The sequence below is a fragment of the Aulonocara stuartgranti genome, assembly GCF_965226115.1.
Source record: "Aulonocara stuartgranti genome assembly, chromosome: 1".
Lineage (NCBI taxonomy): Eukaryota > Metazoa > Chordata > Actinopteri > Cichliformes > Cichlidae > Aulonocara > Aulonocara stuartgranti.
In genome coordinates this window covers 37,784,889-37,805,000 of record NC_138939.1, presented here as the reverse complement: position 1 = coordinate 37,805,000, position 20,112 = coordinate 37,784,889, and the positions used below count along the sequence as shown (strand labels likewise).

Genomic DNA, 20,112 nt, shown 5'->3' with positions numbered 1-20,112 from the left:
TTGAGATTGTCACCAAAAACCAACCCTACTCCCAGACCAGTGGTTCTCTCAGGACAGGAAAAAACATTTTCACCCCCATCTAAACAAACAATGACAGAAAAGCCAAGCTGCAACTTTATTTACATGATAAACTCATTCACAATGAATCTTACAGTCATTTCTGTTTTAAATAAACAACTTTTATTTCAAACAACTATTTAACTTTTGTCACTAGACCAGTGGTCCCCAACCCCCGGGTCATGGACCGGTACCAGTCCGTGAGTCATTTGGTACCGGGAAGCGAGAGTTGAGGCGCGGGTGTGAAATTGATGATTTTCAGGGTTTTTATCGTTAACTGGAGTTCCCTGGGTCTTTCCCGTGAATTTGCATTTATTATTATATTTACAAAACACCACAGTTTTTGTCTCGGTCGTATCATTTTATTTTGTTGTATTTATCTGCGACACCTTAATAGCCAGTCCATGCAAACAGTGTCTGACATTAAACCGGTCTGTGGATTTTAGGTTGGGGACCGCTGCACACGACTGCTTCATTCGTCCGCAGCACATCTTCAAAAAAGCAACCAGTTAAACAGAACGTGAACGCCAAACATGGGAAAACTAAAGTCCAGTCTTAGTCTTATAAAAAAAGAAATCTAGAAACTTGTGAGCAGAGATGAAAAATACATAATTTAGTGAGAGTTTAATATTATTCACTGTTAGTGGCTGCAGCGTGGCTGCAGGGGAGGTGGACCCACCTGAGCGGCATCCCCAATCACGCCTCGCCGGCTTAAAACAGAATGAACTGGGTCCTGTTGTTGTAGTTGATGATGATGACGTGTGTACGCTGTAGCCCGGATTTTTCCCAACCAAAAACCTTGGGTTGACTCTACTGTCAGGAGAGCTCTCAAAGCACGGACCACTGCCTATAAAAATGGGCTCACATCGGGTGATATGACCAGCTACAAAGCAGCTTCTTATGGTTTAAGGAAGACTGTGAAAGCGGCTAAGAGGCGCTATAAGGACAATGTGGAGTCGCATTTCCAACACGGTGACTCCCGACGTATATGGGACGGGCTACGAAAAATCACAGATTATAAACCCAGCACTGTGAGATGTATGAAACCAGAATTAGCTGATGACCTCAATGCCTTTTTTGCGCGTTTCGAGGTGCCTGCTGTGGCAGCAATTCAGAGCTCCGCACCTGCCCCCGCTGCTGAACCAGCACCATTGATACTCTCTGAGCATGATGTGAGGAGAGCTCTGAGGGCAACAAACTGCAGGAAGGCAGCGGGACCAGATAGCATACCGGGACGTGTGCTAAGAGTATGTGCAGATCAGCTGACCACAGTTTTCACTAGCCTCTTCAATGCCTCTCTGGCTCAGCAGGTAGTCCCCACCTGCTTTAAAACATCAGTGATTGTTCCGATCCCGAAGAACACCCGCCCAGCCAGCCTAAATGATTATCGCCCAGTAGCCCTAACATCTGTAGTGATGAAGTGTTTTGAGAGGCTCATGAAACCCTTCATCAGTTCCCTCCTTCCTCCCGACTTCGACTCACTGCAGTTTGCATACCGGACAAACAGATCTACCGGAGATGCTGTAGCACAGGTCCTGCATACCACACTGAGCCATCTAGATGAGGGATGTGGGAACTATGTGAGAATGCTGTTTATAGATTACAGCTCAGCATTCAACACCATAGTTCCCCACACCCTCTCGGGTAAGCTCCAAGATCTGGGATTCAGTACATCTTTGTGCAGGTGGATTTATAGCTTCCTGACCACGAGACCACAGTCAGTGAGAATAGGGGATGTGTACTCCCATACACTCTCATTGAACATAGGGGCCCCCCAGGGATGTGTACTGAGCCCCCTTCTCTACTCCCTCTACACCGCGGACTGCACGGCCAGACACCCCACTAATTCCATTGTGAAGTTTGCTGACGACACAGTGGTGGTGGGACTCATCTCTGGGAACGACGAGACGGCCTACCAGAGTGAGGTGGATGGACTAGCAAAGTGGTGTGAGGCAAATCACCTCTCCATGAACATCAGTAAAACAAAGGAGATGGTGATTGACTTCAGAAAACAGAGAGGTGAGAAAACTCACACCCCAATTCAGATCTATGGAACCCCTGTGGAGAGAGTCTCCAACTTCAAATACCTCGGTGTCCACATCAACGAGGACCTCACTTGGAGTACACACACGGACTTCCTCATTAGTAAAGGCAGACAGCGCCTCTATCACCTGAGGCGTCTAAAGAGGTTTAAGATCTCCAAGAATATACAGAGGAGATTCTACACTGGTGTCATTGAGAGCATCCTGTGCAACAACATCATGGTGTGGTACGGGAACTGCACAGTACAGCAACAGAAAGCCCTGCAGAGGGTTGTGCGCACAGCTGAACGCACTATGGGAACATCTCTACCAGCACTGCAGGACATCTATGCTGAAAGGTGCAGATCCAGGGCCATCAGGATCATTAGGGATTCTAGCCATCCCGCCCACAAACTGTTCAGGCCACTGAGGTCAGGGAAGCGCCTCTGTAGCCTGAAAACAAGAACAGAAAGGTTCAGGAGGAGTTTTTACCCACAAACTGTGAGACTCCTCAACCAAAACACAAACCGGACAACATGATGGACAATCTCACACACAGTACATAATTTGCACTTTATCTTTCTTCTCTGAACCTTATCCGTACCTTATTATATACATCTGTACTATGTAAATATGTATATTTTTATAGTCTTCTCATTCAAATCATTACAGTGCAATATCTTGCACGTCATGGATATATATTTATAAGCACAAACATATGGACTTTTACATTGTTTTTTTATATATTTTTTTTACTTTTAACTTTTGTTTCTTTTCCTTTTTTTCTTAGCTTATGTAAAATCCTTTTTAGCATGTTTGCACAGTCGGGGGGAGTACTTTTTTAGCCAGAAAAAACATTTCACTGTATGTTGTACCAGCTATAACTACATGTGACAAATAAATAAAGAATTGAATTGAATTGAATTGAAAATAGCCGCGTGTGTAAGTTGACAGCCGCAATAAAGAAGTGCGAACACGTGGTCACTCGTGCCCCAGTCCTGGGTTTCAGCAACTTACGCACGCGGATGCGCATATTATTTTTAACGTAACTGCCACAAATTTCTTTGTTCCGCCGTAAACATGATTCGATGTTAAACATTAGTTCTGCATGACTTCTCTGCCAGGTAACTTGTGCCCCACCTGTCAGAGCGGCACACACTTTGGAAACCACTGAGATAACATGAAGAGTGAAACTGTTTATGATATTAGCCCAGCCCGTCTTTAACTGTGACCAAAATGAAGGCCAGTCCATGTTTAAGTGATGATAATTCCAATCACAAACCTCCTTCTACATCAAGCCAACACTAATATCCTGAACTCCCAGCTGTATGTTGAACTTTTTACTGTAAAATCTAAAACTGTTGACAAAATGTTTGTGAATGCAACTCAAACCCAGAATAAACACACGTACAGACTGTCCCGCTGTGCTGTTGCTTATCATAAGCACAAATAAAACACTAGAAACCAAAACAACTCAATACACGGTAAAAAACAAAAAACAAAACACAGTCACATAACAAAGACTCACACTGGATGAGGGTGGGGGTTATTACAATAAAGAGTGAATCACAAAATCTCACAGGACCAAAAAAAAAAAAAAAAAAGATTTCCCCCAACGAGCGCCCTGCCACGTCCCAATTGGCCCTAATTAACAGACAGCTAATTACCACACAGAGATTTTAATGAGCTCTGAAGATGAGTTTCCAACCTCCTGCTATTTTAAACCACCTTTCTGTCTCCGTTTGCCCCTCACTTCTCTCTCTCTCTTTCTTTGTCTGACTCCCTTTGTAGCCTCTCGTTCCATCTCTCCCCTTCTTTTCTTTTTGCTTCACGTATTTCAAGATATTTCCTCATCTTTGTGCAGCTGCCGACAACATTCGACCAAATGATGAGTCTTTTTATTACTGTATTTATTTTGTCTTGTTCTCAGCACTGCACAGTCAGAGGTGGAGGACTTTTTTTTTTAAATTCATGTTGAGAGGCCGTAATGGAAATAAACATGAAACTGAATCTCCAGCTGCTGAGCAGCTGTGTAGGATTAAAACAATGCAAATAACTCCTCTCCACTTCTTTTCAGGTGTGCCCTTCGTCTGATAAAGTGGGTTTTGATATTGGTAAAAATCATACATGTCATGCACCAGTCTACCACACGTAGACCTCCTCATACAGTAACACACTTCCTCTAGATCCACAAAGTGCAACTCCTAACCTTCTCCATCAGCAAAGCAAACATGGTTAAAAGGGGGTGAAGAGATTTGATTTAGCTTCAACAACTCCTCCCACATCTTTGAGGTCCACTGGGTATCGTCACTGATTTCTAGAATCGATTCGATTCACAAGGTCCTGAATCGATTCGAATCTGGGAAATTTTTCCATTTACATATTTTTGTATCTATAAAAAGGAAGCTGACACTTTCCAGACTTTATCAAAGGTGTGAGCGTCACAGCAGATGCCATTGTGTCAAAGTAGCTGAAGATAAAACACAGAAAAACATGAAGGTGATTTTCCTGGCCTGGGATTTTATAACAATATTCCACAGTACATCAAAAACGAAAGAAAACCATTAATCAACATATGAACATTACCTCTGAAGTTACAGCGGTTTCATTAGAGTCACTGCTGAGCGTTTTGCATTTTGCATCATTTTAAAAAGTTTAAATTTGTTCAGAAGCCTATTGAAAGGCAGAAATTAGGTTTTCTTTTCGTAAGTAAGTAAAAGGAAAAAAAACATAAAATGAGGGTAAATAAGGGTAGTCTTGTGCGTAACAAGCAAGCGAATAATGCAGAAAACAGATTTCGGGGATAGAGAGAGAGAGAGAGAGAGAGAGAGAGAGCTGTGCATGAAGTGTGGTGGAAGCAAAACAGCAAAATTCATGACGATGTTTATGTGAAGCGCAGTTTGGCTCTTCTTTTGCTGCTGGTTCGGTCAATATTTGGTCAATATTGGGAGATAAAACTAACAGCTTCAGAATCAGCGCATAAAGGGCGTGAACACAAAGCGCGGACCCGCCGAAACATCAGAATCAGCCAGCTGTCGGCTTTCAGCCCCGACCGTGTCCATGCCGTCGGGTGAGAAAGGCGACATCTCACTGATTCTGATCCGCGAGTCCGCGCTTTGTGTTCACGTCTTTGTGCAGAATCCGTGTACCTGCTCTCATTTACTGTTTTAGCTGTTTGGTGGTTGTCAAAATTTTGTGATGTTTCACCTGAGATTCTGGAATTTCGGGCAAAATACATTTATATTAAAAAAATCAATTCAGGATTTTAATGAATCGATTTCACGTTATCCAAGCCAGAATCGATTTTAATCGATGAATCGATTATTAAAGCCCACCCCTATACGTCACCTGGTTCAACTGCCTTTCCACTTCATTCTTCTTCTTTCTTCCACCTACACTTCCTGATTCACTAACTGCCCTCCATCCATCCTCCACCGTCTTCCATCAGCTCCGTTCATCTTCTCAACACTCCCTCTTGACTCTTTGGTACATTTCCATCTCCTTGCTTAATCATCCCAACCTGCTGCACAACCTTTCCAGCTCTATCTCATGAAAAAGCCATCGATACAAGTCCTGTGCTCCTTCCTTGGTGTGTTGCCTCCTGTTTTTTTGCTATACGTAACAGACAATTGACAATATTTTTCAGGTACAGAGTTTGTTAGAATTTGTTCTCTAAATGTTTATTTTTACGTTAGTTTCAGTGTTTTTAATTATTTTAATCTGGAGGAACACAAACTGACTGACAGCTGACCTAAAAAAAGGAAGAAATTATGGTTTGATTGTATTTATGTAAAGCATGTTTGTTGACGATTACCCCATCCATCCTTCGATAGGTGCCTACTGAGCCACATCGATGACTTTAATGGAAAAGCCAGACAAGTTTAAGTAAAGGAAGCAGGTCTGAAAGGAGCTAAAGAGGCAGGTTACAGACAAACTCCAGTAAAATGTGCACAAACATCTCACTCTCCTGAGCCCTCCACTCACCGAGCTCAGCCATGGGCACCGTGGGTGGCACGTCTCTGTTGCTGAAGGAGCAATATGGAAAAAAACCGTTACTGGATCCATAGTCGCACAGGGGCTCCGGTTTGATGCCATTAATATCAAGTCCGGATTGATCCGGAGACGGCTGGATATCCAAGTAGAACCCCCCACCACCTCCTTCCCCTCCTCCTGCAGAGTCTCCCTGTTTGTGGAGGAAAAGATTGACGTAGAAAACACAGGAAATATCGTTGAGTTTATAAACTGTCCTGAAAATAGAGACAACAAACCTTAGATGACAAAGATCCGCCTTCAGGCGAGTTCTGTTCCACGTAATGTCCCCCCTCATCAGGTAGCTCTGTGAGGCCGGTGGAGGACAGGGTGTAGTGAGAGGACAGCGACTCGGACTCGACTGGACTCGGGCTGCCGAGGCTGGGATGGGACAAGAGGTGGTGACCTTGTTGCTGCTGCTGCTGGAGGCGGTGCTTCTGCACCTCCGCGTACAAACTGTCCCGCTGCTTTTTAGACATGCGACCAAACTTTACAGCTGAGGAGAGAAGGAAAGGATTTCAGTTAGCCACCTGACAGAGAATGAAGACCTGGGAACAATGAAACAAAAACATGCTGATTTCTGTGACAGTTCAGCCAAAGTGAAAGCTAGCCGTTATGGTTTCAGAGGCGGAGCACTCATCCGCTTAACAAGACTCACCACCAGTGTTCAAGTAGAGCTGACATTGATTAGCCTCCTTATCTGCCTTCATACTAGATCACCAAGCTGACAGAAACGTAGGATTTCATACACTTCACCCGTTACAATCCAGCAGAGACCTCGTGAGAGCAAGTCAGTCCCAACAGACGCCCATGTTAACTGTGGATAGTGTCAGCCTTGAGTAATATTCTAGATGGGATTGTTTGAAATTTCTCATTCACCTAAATATTGAAGTTAGGGGAGTGGCATCTTTGATCGAACAGCCGTCTGCAAATCTACACCTTTATGCTGCAGACATGAGTCCAACATTACAGAACATCTCATTGTAGAAAACAGAAAGAAATTACACAGACACTGAAACTATATCATATCCTACACTGGTTCATATGTAGTGCTTTTCTAGTCTAAAACAAAAGTTTTTTCATGTAATAACAACATAAAAAATCTATATGATATCAAAATAGGGATGCACTGATACCAATATTGGTATCGGGTATCAGGCCGGTACGGTATAATGTGTGTGTACTCATACTTGTAAAGTTAACCGATGCCAACTTATTTCATGAGTCAGAGGGTGGCTTGTCATTTCTGTTGCAATTTTTTAGATTGGCCGCTGGGGGGACATGTCGTGCTAAACAAGAGCAGGGTTAGGCGAGTGAGGCTGGCGGGTCCAGATAAAAAAAAGAAAACTGGAGGCTGCTGTAGCTATGCTAAACAAAAGGTCAGCCGTGTGGACTTACCTATAATATGTGAAGATGACAGAAGCAAGGCCGGTAAGGTGTCCAGGGGAGGGAATCGTTCAATACAAGCAGTTTAATAAAAGATCTGAGGACACATCATGCACCGAGTTCGCTAAGGCTAACGCAAGACCAGAACAGCCAACTTTAACTCAGGTTTTGGAAAAGCGACGACTTATTGATTTTATTCCAAACAGAAGTGTTTATTTATTATTCTGAAAGCTGGAGACAGAGCCAAATAGTTCACTGATATTTTGTTGAATTACAATGTGGACACTTGTAATTCAATAATTTAACAGAAGTGCTTATTTTTCACTTGAAACTTTATTTTTGTGGTCATTTTTATTATTATTTTAGAGAATAAAATAAAACTGCCTTCCAATTCATTGCATTTTTGTGTGTGTGTGTGTAGTAGAAGTATTGGTAAGTACTCAGATCCAAGTATCGGTATAGTATAGATTTGAAAAATTTGTTATCATTGCATCACTATATCAAATATATATTTTTCATTTACATTTTATGAATTAACTGGATCAGAGTCAGGGTTAGGGTTAACATACACATACAGCACACAGTTGTTGTACTTCAGGGTTATTCTGAACATAGAGGTGGGTTCGATATGTTCGTAACGTGTAGATCTGCTGTGCATGTGTTTGCCTTACCGTCTCGGGACATGCCCACAGCGAGACATTTCTGCAGACGGCAGTGCTGGCAGCGGTTTCGGCTCGTTCGGTCGATCAGACAGTTTTTCTGGCGAGGACACGAGTAGGTGGCGTTACTCTGCTGACTACGCCTGAAGAAACCCTGAGAGAGCACGAAAGAGTTCTATTAAAATCATTGTTTTCATACCAAAATATCTCTATGATTGATCACTGAAACAACAGTCAAGCCTTCATGTTTGTGCTCATGTTGGAGATCATAGAGGCAAAGGATGAAATGTGCGTCACTGTGAGACCTTCCCCCAGTATAAAAACATCAAATCTGGTTACTCTTTGCTTTACAATCTTTTGGCATCTTCAGTGCACTCATGGAGCTACAATTCAAAATGGATTTCCTGAAGGATGCACAGCCCCACTATCACTTACCATTAGGGATGGGCACCGGTATCCGGTGCCGTTCTGACATCAACGGTAGTAACCAGACCGAAAAGCAGCGCACATTTCGGTGCTTTATTTTGGTGCTTTTTTTTTCCTGAGGTGTCATACACTTTGGATTCTAGCCAATCATTTTACCTTTCCAAGGATAGTAGGCGGGCCCAGGTACGTACGTTCTTTTATGCAGAGCTACAGATTAAAAATGCCCAAGGCGAAGCAGTCAAAAGTCTGGCTGTACTTAACAGCAAAAGATGCAAACTCAGCAGCCTGCAACAAATGCTTTAAGGTGATACTGTGCAAAGGAGGTAACTCCTCGAATCTGATGAAACACCTGGCGATGCATAGCGTTTTTTTTTAAAAGCTGAGAAATGCGCCATATTTGATAGACCTCACACCGTGCACATCTACTGCCGGTGTGGTGCCTGTTATCGGTCCCGGAGTTAGCAACATCCCCCAAGAACCCGAAGAGTAGAGTCCTGACCCCTAGCTCTGCCAGTGTAGCAGAAATGATGACGGATGATAATGGCAGCAGCAGCCGTTCTTCTCTGGGTCAGTAGCTTAATGTTGTTCGTGTGTAATTTACGTTGAGTAGGCTAACCAAGTTATTAAATTAATGCACTTAAGGTGAACTAGCAAATACCGTCATTACATGCGGCTGTCTTCTTGTTTGATGGCAGATGCTCCCTTCACCCTGGCCAAAAAGGCTAAAATGACCAAAGAAAAAGTGGGAAACAGCTAAACATGAGAGGTTTTTGGACAAAGTTGGTGTTTTTTTCCCCCCCCATTGATTAAGCACTGCTTCCAGCCAAGAGTGATGCAATAAATCCCCTATAGCTGCAGAAAAGGCTAACATTGTTATCTTTTAACAAACATACTGAAAAACATAGATAAAATCAAGTCTTTCACAAACACGTGTAATGAATGACAAAAATATTCTTCATAACAAAAAGTAATAAGAAAAAATTCAATTTGAGAAAAAGAAACGTTTTTTTTTTACATTTTTCTGCAATGATAAACTAATCCAGACTGCAATGACCAAAGAGACAAATGCTTTAGACTATCATCAGAGTCTGGGGGACTGTCTAGGGTACAGGGGGTTGTCTTGTGTTGCACTCTGGAGTCCAGAGCACAACGCAAATGTGACTTCCACACAAGGACTGGAGCTACTGTGAGATTTTGTAGAAATATAAAATAGAACAAAACTAACTAACCTACCAGCATAAAAACTGAACTAAATTACAGGCCTCTAAACTGCCTCCCTAGGACTGCTTTTTAGTATTTACAATATAGTTAGAATATTTGTAATATGTACAAAGTTACTAATCTAACATTCCTAGACTTAAAACACTTGTTCACACAACACTACATTTCACTCTCTGAAACATACACAGAGCACGGTCTGGTTGAAATATGGAAGTATGTGAAGCCAAGGCGGTCTCATCAGTCTCCAATCATATTAAGAGCCACGGCTCCTCTTCATCAAAGCCAGTTATCTTGTCAAAACTCAGCTTAAAGTTGCCGCTTCCAGGCTCCAACTAATGGCCACTGGTTGATTTAGAGTCATCCTAATCCTAACCCTATTTTTTAAATTCATCTTTAATATTAATTTGTTGTTTTTTCAACCCTATGCTTTTTTTTTTTTTTTAAAGCAAAGGATTAGGCTTTGGAGCTGGAACTGGAGCTGAGGCTGGGGTTGACATCATCACTGATGATGACGATATCTTGGCCAAGACATCCAAGTTAGACAATTGTTAGAGAAGTGTGGGGACGGCCCCTTCCTGTTCCAACATGACTGTGTACAAGTACACAAAGCAAGGTCCATGAAGACATAAACAAAGAAGAACTTGACTGGCCTGCACACAGTCCTGACCTCAACTTTTGGGATGAGCGCAGACTGTGAGCCAGGGCCAGGCCTTGTCATGCTACATCAGTGTCTAACCTGATGTAGCATTCCTCCTTTCGATTCCAGAAGAATGTTCAAAAATTCCCATAAACATGGTGGAAAGCCTTTCCAGAAGAGTTGAAGCTGTTACAGCTGCAAAGGATGAGGCACATCCCGTTAAACTCTTTGGGTTAAGAAATGAATGTCACTGTGTGAAGGCAGATGAGCAAATGCTTCACAATATAGTGTTCATTGGATGTCCAACAACAGTAACAACAACAAACAAACCGTATCCACCCGTGTACCTCTGTATGAGCCATTTTACAGAGTAATGGCAGACTGGCCTATTAGCATATACAGAGAAATTGGTAAACCAAGGAGCGCAAAGGCTATCAGATGACAAACACATGAAAGTTATTTCTGCTAGCTTCAGTCTGCTTGTCAGCAGCTCACTCTCACAAGCAGTCAGTGAATATATAACAGGCAATGCAGAAATGTGAATGTAATCACAAGGCAAAGACTGGAGACCATGTGCCATGTAGAGCACAAAGAAGCTGTTAACTGTTTATCAACCTGATGGGGGAAAAAAAGCAGAATTTCATTGTATATGCACGATGACAATAAAGTCCTATTCTGTTCTATTCTTTTCTATTTTATTGCATTTTACCTCAAGAAATGTGGGAACCACATAAAACATGTGTGAGAATGCTTTAGAGATGTCAGCATCATAGTTATAGAATAAAAGTCAACATTACCTTCAGCACCATGTAGTGAAAAGGAAACATTCACAGCACTTTGAAAGTGTGAAGAAATACACGAAGCAAACTGGGGTTCAGCCCACGATCACCATATCCCCGGTACGTTTATAGTACCTGTTCACGTTTCCTGATCACACTAGTTTATAGATGCATCACAGATGGCCTATAACCCTTCTTCTCATAGAGCCAATATAGCCTGTATAGATCTGAATGGAAATGCATCAAAATTATAAAATATAAAAATGTCTGTAATTCAAATTATAGTTAAATTAACAAATGATGCCACTCTGCGTCAAGCTCAAGGGAACAGTAGTAACTTTAAAGGGAAAACATTGATTTCTCTCAGATGACATTATGTAATATCATTATGTCATATTAGCAGCAGATCATTTACATCTAACGTGCGACTTAGTGCAGATGTTGTGGTTTGTTTGGAGGCTGCTTCAGCTGCATACTGGCTGTGAAATAAGCCTCCATCTGTCACATCAGCAGCTGCTGTGGCTGAACACACCTGCCTGTTCACAGAACCGCTCTCACCAGGTAGAATATGGTTTAGAGCCCGATGCTCGTGACTGATGTTTCAGACCAAATTCTGTATGAAACATACAAACGTGCCTGGTCAGGTATGGGTATAAAATCATATTGCAATACATGTAACTACTTTAAACTCAAATGAAAACTGGTTTAACACCACAATAAATGCACTGGTGAGCTGTGCCACATAAAAACGCCAGCGATGGATGATTGCAGAGGCCTTTTCCTGGTTAAAGAAAAAAAGACAAAATACGGAGGGTTCAAAGTGCAAACTATTCTCAAACATTAATTGTTGCACAGATGTAACAAAGATCTGTCTGTGATTGAACGACTTGGAAAGGCTTATCATTTAAAGCAGGGACATCAAACATGAGCACCGGGGGCCAGAATCCAAACTGACTCATTGGATAACTTTGGACGATGTGAAGGAGGCCGTACATTTTGGACCCTTTACTGTATTTTAGAGTTGGGTTTAACTGAGGTTATAACACGCTCAAATTGACTTTAGCAGACAACGGGAGGGAGGAGGAGCTTACCTTACAGCCTTCACAGGTGATGACCCCGTAGTGGATCCCTGATGATTTATCTCCACAAATCTTACAGGGGATTATTTCAATCTGAGCTGCAGTGGGAAAATAAAGACAGTAGGTCACACACAGAACATCAGAACAGCTGATATATCACAGTTTGTCATGTAGGTTTCATCTATGTGCAAATAAAGGCGTTTTCCACTGGTCCCCACTTAACCGTCCAACTGTCACTACACCTTGTTACATGCGGTATATGAAATGTTTAATTTCAAAGTTGTCCAGCTGTTACAATGTCGAAACCAGACACAATAACAACAAAATGTACCAGTGTGATTTACTGCCACAGCAACATCATGCAACCCCTGGGAATCAGATCTAGTGCAGAACCGCATTACTGGAAGAAATTCAGGACAAAAAAAATAGTCCCAATTAGCTTCATATGAAAGATTGTAAGACCTTAGCAAACAACAGCCTTAAGCTTCTGTGGTCACAGCTGGAAAAAAGAAAGAGGTGCCACCATTTACAAAAGCTAAAGGAGACTTTGAAAATCTCCATGTAAAATGCTGGAGTCGACTCATCTGTCCATCCGGGTGTAGAACAGTGCGCGCTCTCTGCAGTAATCAGGACAGTGTGCTTGTAAGGGCTCAAAATGTTTGTACTTGTAAAAAAAGATTTGTATGTGTAAAAAAGATTTGTGTGTGTGTAAAAAAGATTTGTATGTGTAAAAAAGATTTGTGTGTGTGTAAAAAAGATTTGTGCGTGCGTAAAAAAGATTTGTATGTGTAAAAAAGATTTGTGCGTGCGTAAAAAAGATTTGTATGTGTTAAAAAGATTTGTGCGTGCGTAAAAAAGATTTGTATGTGTAAAAAAGATTTGTGCGTGCGTAAAAAAGATTTGTGCGTGCGTAAAAAAGATTTGTGCGTGCGTAAAAAAGATTTGTGTGTGTGTAAAAAAGATTTGTGTGTGTGTAAAAAAGATTTGTGTGTGCGTAAAAAAGATTTGTGTGTGTGTAAAAAAGATTTGTATGTGTTAAAAAGATTTGTGCGTGCGTAAAAAAGATTTGTATGTGTAAAAAAGATTTCTGCGTGCGTAAAAAAATTTTGTGCGTGCGTAAAAAAGATTTGTATGTGTAAAAAAGATTTGTATGTGTTAAAAAGATTTGTGCGTGCGTAAAAAAGATTTGTGTGTGTGTAAAAAAGATTTGTGTGTGTGTAAAAAAGATTTGTGTGTGTGTAAAAAAGATTTGTGCGTGCGTAAAAAAGATTTGTATGTGTAAAAAAGATTTGTGTGTGTAAAAAAGATTTGTATGTGTAAAAAAGATTTGTATGTGTAAAAAAGATTTGTGTGTGTGTAAAAAAGATTTGTGTGTGTGTAAAAAAGATTTGTGCGTGCGTAAAAAAGATTTGTATGTGTAAAAAAGATTTGTGTGTGTGTAAAAAAGATTTGTGCGTGCGTAAAAAAGATTTGTGCGTGCGTAAAAAAGATTTGTATGTGTAAAAAAGATTTGTGTGTGGACTTAGCCAAAAAAAACCCTGCAAGTTACAACTACGAATTTTGACCCTATTTTTCTTCCTTTCATCTGATTGGTGAATGTCATGTCAATCACAAATGTAACAATCCAATCAGAGAACAGATGGGTTTGGCTCTCGGAGGGGCGCTTTTTACACACACACAAATCTTTTTTACGCACGCACAAATTTTTTTTACACATACAAATCTTTTTTACAAGTACAAAACCGATTTTCAAGTACAAAATATTTATGACCACATTTTGAGCCCATATGCTTGGTAATCACTGTGCTGAATAATCTGTGTTTGATGGATGTAACTCTGCGATATTTTTATATTAACTCAATATCCTCTGGGACAAATCAAACAAACAGATTTTCTGAACATTTGTAATGTGTAGTCCGAACTATGATAATGTAGTTTAAACATTTCGTCTCACTCTGCTGGGCTCGGCTGGATGTATTTGTGCCAAACACCAGCTGCTAACAAGGAAGTTACAGAGTTAGTTACAGAGCGCCCTCTGGAGGAGCTTTGAAGGGTTGAAGGGTGTTTCTCTTGTCTGTTCTTTACTTCTTTCACTTACTGGCAATTTACCAATACAAAAATATTGGCAAATGTTGTCTAATATCACTCAGGCTCCTGCCAAAATTAGCCCCTAATATTAGGTGAGGAGTTCTTAAGCATTTTACAGGTTACTGTAGAGAGCAGGTACATGCAGCACTGATTAAACTGTAGGAGCTCATCTTTCAGACAGCAGCACAGCTGAAAACTCACTCACTGCATGTATTTATACTCCCAGCACTTTGGAACAGAGTGACAGCTCAGCTCTGAGATGCTATTTTTAGCAGAGCAAAGTTATGTAAGTGAGCAGTCACATTAGCACACACATACACACACACACACAATCACAAGCTTTCTTCACGTAGAGACACAACAAACAAGATGCAGAGAAGAACCGCCTTTGTACAATTATTAGACTACAATTATAGAAGATGGAAACCATCAGGTTTGGTTTAAGTATTTTGATCAGCTTCTTCTTCACCCTGAATTTATTTGAAATAATAAAAAAGACAGATTTATTTACTTATCATAAACCCCAAAATTAATAAAAGGCATAAAGAATGCCTCACTAGGTGAATGAAACTAGGAGTGCAAGAAACATTATTTTTATTATATTTCAATCAATTAAAAAAAACATGAATTCTTAATTGATATGTACAGTTTTGCATATTTACTGAGGCGACCTCTTCAAACGTCTTGTTTTGCTTGAACAACCCCATAATAGTCAGTTCAGTACAAAGAAACAAACACAAAAATGACCATAAAACAACATCAATAAAGCTGTTGCATATTTGTTAGTTCCTTCCAGTGACACACGCGCACACACGACACCCAGCTTGTATGGCGTGACTTCACTCTGCTCCCTCCCTTTACACCTGTATGGCGCTGCAGTCTCTCGCCCCTCCCTTACAGAATGACTGGCCACCTGACCCAGTGAATGAAGGGCTGCACGATCGCTGCTGAACCCAGTCGACCACAGCGGGACTCAGATTAGGAAAATCTCCAACAACCCTCCTAAGCAGAAGCCACTCAGAGGACAAGTGGGGTTTGGACAGTTTGGTCATTTCCACAGAAAAACAAAACAAAACAAAGACTCCATGCAAATATTTAAAATGCAAATGACACATTTTAATTTGTTAGTAGAAGAGTTTAAATGTATTTAAAATGATTTTATAATCTGCACGAGTGTGTATTCATTGATAAATGAGATTTATATCCTTTGTAAACCCAGCATGTATATGCAGGTTTTTCAATTTAAGCAATATAAAACAGAAAGCAGCACAGAAAGAATGTTACAGTGGTTATTTTTTAAAACCATTTTTACTTTAATGAAGTCCTACCATTAATTATTGCTTCAATCTTTATGAGTCGACTACGCACCACAGACCTTTAGCCTGGCAGCGATTACTGAGAGGGACTAGAAAGAGAGAGCACATTTCTCCCACACTGCCTTCCTGTTAAATCCAGAATTCAAAATCCTGCTCCTCACATACAAGGTCTTAAATAATCAGGCCCCATCTTATTTTAATGACCTTGTAGTACCATATCACCCTATTAGAGCACTTCGCTCTCTTACTGCAGGCTTACTTGTTGTTCCTAGAGTATTTAAAAGTAGAATGGGAGGCAGAGCCTTCAGTTTTCAGGCCCCTCTTCTGTGGAACCAGCTTCCAGTTTGGATAAAGACTTTCCTTTTTGGTAAAGCATATCGTTCAGCTTATAGATCAGGTGACCCTGAATCCTCCCTTAATTATGGTACAATAGGCCCAGGCTGCTAGGGGATTCCCATGATGCACTGAGCCTTCCTTTTTCACTGACCATGTGTTTCTACACCACTCTGTAATTCATTAAGAATTATTATTAATCCCTGGTTGTCCTCTGCAGCATGTCTTTTTGTCCCTCCCCTCAATACACAACTGGTCGTGGCAGATGGCCCAGCCCGGCCCCACCCCGCCCCTCCCTGAAACTGGTTCTGCTGCAGGTTTCTTCCTGTTAAAAGGAAGATTTTCCTTCCCACTGTCACCAAAATCCTTACTCACAGGGAGTTGTCTATTTTGGGGGTTTCCCTATTTAAGGTCTTGTAAGGTCTTTACAATATTAAGCGCCTTGAGGTGACTGTTGTTTTTGCTTTGGCGCTACATAAATCAAATTGATTACAGGCCAAATAAACAATGTGGTTAGGTTTGGGTTGATGCAGGTGGAATTGAAGGCTGACAGAAACAACAACTTCATTGCCCATCTAATGGTATTAAAACAGGGGTGAAACTTAATGTGTTCACACACATGTCATATTTCCTTTACTGTACTGCTAAGTCCACAGAGGTTTTGTCTTTCTACAGACCTGGAAAGTGCTGGAAAGTTCTCAGTTATGTATTAAGATAACTTTTATGAGCAGCATTCATCCTTCATCATCTTAATACAAATCAAATCCAGCACAAACACAATCAGTGTGGTAAGGTCACCATAGAAAGGGACAATCTCAAAACCCACAGTTCAATGGATGGGCTTACCACCCATTGATCACACCCGATCACCAGCTTCAGCTCAGAGTGCATACAGCTGTCAGCGCTCCCCCGAACAGTACACCAACCACATGATTCTTAGAAGCCCAAAGGTAGCGCTTCTCAAGTCCTTGGAAATGCACAGGAAGCCCTCAAACCAGATGTTATATGTGGTAAACTCAGCAGCTCATAAAGTAGTGGTTAGCGTGAGCAGACGCATCAGTGGAGTGTGAACAAGATGTTACTCTGTGACCACACGACACTGCAAGCTGTTTGTACTTTAAGTGTTTAAAGTCCATCGAGACACTTTTGTAAAAAACAAAAACAAACACTTGTCATGTGACTCGCTGGTTTTAATAACTGAACTTCGCTACGTTTAGTCAGAGAGAGCCAACTCTACAGGAGGTATGATGTGCTTTCAAATATACAATGCATTTAGAAAACACATAACTCGAAGCACATAACAGGCAGGACCAGTGATCCTGATGAATATTCAGTCTGAATCACGGCTGAGCTAATTAATCATTTCCATCTTCACTTTTTCTAGATTAACACCACTCTGTCCGTACAGCTGGGATTAGAGGCAAGTAGGACAAATTAAAAGCTAATTATTATAATGCTATGCAGAAGGGTTGCTTTTTTTAACTTGCAATACTGATTAAATGTTTAAAACATGTGGCAGCATTGCTCATAGCAAAATTAAATAAAGCACTGATAATATTTACAGGGTCAAATTTCACAGGTAAAGGTTTTATAACAGATCTAACTCGCAATGCTGGGAAATATCATTGAGGGGAGGGCTACATGGGGATGGAAAAGGGCCAAACAGACCTGAAAGGGTATCACAACAGATTACAGAAAGCTCTCAAAGAGAAAGGAATAGTTGGACCGAATGTGGCACATCTGCATTTTCTGAGCCTCGGCTAAGGTTAAGCCTCGCAGTGTTCTACCTTATGTTCACATAGGAGACACTCATCCACATAAAAGTGTCTCCTATTTACACTGTGACTAGTTACCAGATACATGCTGCACAAATAATTTGGCTAACACTGCTCTTCGTTATTATTTGAGAAAGCGACTGTTCGCTTATACTACCTATTTTTGCTTAATATCAACACCATTGATAACACCGATTATCTGCCATGATCATGTTAGCTGGCAAACCATGTTTGGCAAGCTAGCGAAGTCAGCTACACACTGAATGAATCAGAGCCTAAGGGTGGCACCAATATATCTGAGTTACAATAAATGAGTACAGGTAATATAAGGGGTCAAAATGTACCAAAATGTGACAACAGCTTAATGAAAAACCACCTGCATTACAAATGATGAACAAATGATGACTCGGACTGCAATATAACTGTCCACGAACATGTCCTCAAGGCTTTTTATTCAAGTCTACGTGATTTTTTTTTCTTTAAGCAGAGTTCTACAAACAACTCAATTCAATTCAGTTTTATTTAGGGCTGCTCGATTATGGCAAAAATGATAATCACGATTATTTTCACTGAAATTGAGATCTCGATTATTTGACGATATTTATTTAACCCTTTAAGACCTACTATAGAACCAAGTCCGCCAGAGCATATATTTTTTTTGTTACATGTTGTAGTGCCATTTGTGGGAGCATTTCAAGTTGCTATACAACTGTTATAGCCCATATTTTAATAATATATATGCATTAAGTATATAGTAACTACATTACTTGCAAAAAAGTGCAATAAACTACAAAAGAATTGAAAATCGTTTTTGTTTGTTTTTTTACATATATTTCTACTTGGAGAAATTTAAGAGGCTTATCCCTCAAAACTTTAAATACAAAAAAGTTGCAAAAAATAGTTTACAACAACAGGAAATTTATTTTGAGTGTCTTCATAGTTTTATTTTGGAGATACACCAATTTTTATATACTGCAGGAAAAAACGAAAAAACAATCCTTTGATGCAAATTAGCAAAGAAAACAGCATGTGCATCAAAATAAACTATTTCCAGCAATGCAATTCGAGTTCTAAGCTTCCCAGAAACTATTCAGAAAAGTCAAAGATGACCAGTAAAGGCTTTTAAGGCCTACAAGTAAAAAACTACATTTTCCGCAAAATGGTGTCACTTCCGGTTTCGGCCAGGAAATGGCGGACATGCGATAGTTCGCGCTGACGTCTGTTTCACTGTAGGAAGTTGTTGGGTCTGTGTTTCCACAAGCCTCGCTAATTCTAGAGACTTATTCATCATGAAAAAAACAAGACAGTCGATCGATCGATTATTTGCGCAAGGGAGGCCTCGTCTGTGTCCACCACGAAAATGACCCCCAGGATCTGACCTCCTCCTGCTACCTTTTATTGAGAGACAGTTCACACAAAACACGTCAGAACAAAGCCACGCCCCCTTGGTTCTAAGACAAAGCATTTTATGTACATGTGTGAACTTCTGTAAGAGAGTGTGTGTGTGTGTGTGTGTGTGTGTGTGTGTGTGTGTCAGACCTCCTGCTGACCAAAGGGTCATAAACCCAGGAAGTTTACATCAAAAGAAACAGATCTTTGAGCCTGCTACAGCCACAACTTAGCAACTGCTAACTGCAACTCCTTCCTCTGCTTCGCTTTCCCTGTTTTACCTGCTACACTTACAGCTATTCTTTCTACAAGCATTTTACACTTAACTTCCACTAATGTCCCTTCAAATCCATATTTTTCACACCAACAACCTACATACTGCGTGCTGCCCGGTGAAAATTTCTCCATAAATTTTACATCCCCTTCTAAGGCAGACTTACACATTTTATTCCCCATTACAAGACAACAATCAGCCACACTCACGCAGACCACGTCTGGCCCGCACACACACACAACATAGGCCTATCGCTTGCGTCTGCACACACAGCTAGCGCTCTCTGTTGAAAACTCTCAAACGCCCCATATGGCGGAGAATTCAACCTTCGGACACTCTCTAACGCCCCAAATGGCGGAGATTCTGGACTCTCTTCACGGCGGAGTCACCGAACCTAGGTTATCTCTACGCCCCACACGGCGGAGAAGCCTGCGTCTCTCTCACGCGGCTAGCGCGCTCCCGTACCTGCAGTCAACGCAGGGTCACGTAGCTGCTCTCTAAGGCCTTCTGTACTCACTGTTTGTTTACGTTCATGGGAAGAGTCTCTGGATCCCGTCAATCGTCATCCATCCCGAGAGGAGGTCAGGCGCAAACTTCCCGGCCTGGTGACAAAGCAAAGTGAAACACCAGGGCTTTACGTCAA

At 41.1% G+C, this 20,112-nt stretch overlaps 1 protein-coding gene across 6 annotated transcripts in view; it reads right to left on the bottom strand.

Moving 5' to 3' along the window:
- LOC309701800 (nuclear receptor ROR-alpha A-like) overlaps positions 1 to 20,112 on the bottom strand; it is a 176,424-nt gene that overhangs the window by 16,857 nt on the left and 139,455 nt on the right. For 4 of the 6 annotated variants that reach the window (XM_082526034.1, XM_082526035.1, XM_082526036.1 and 1 more), the window contains 4 exons: positions 12,307 to 12,392; positions 8,165 to 8,306; positions 6,347 to 6,603; positions 6,063 to 6,261 (listed from right to left, as the gene is read on the bottom strand). In XM_082526034.1, the coding sequence (XP_082382160.1) occupies positions 6,063 to 6,261; positions 6,347 to 6,603; positions 8,165 to 8,306; positions 12,307 to 12,392 (684 nt within the window). Of the gene's footprint in view, positions 1 to 6,062; positions 6,262 to 6,346; positions 6,604 to 8,164; positions 8,307 to 12,306; positions 12,393 to 12,625; positions 12,695 to 20,112 lie in introns of all 6 variants that reach the window. The other 2 variants (XM_082526033.1, XM_082526037.1) reach the window with 1 other exon arrangement.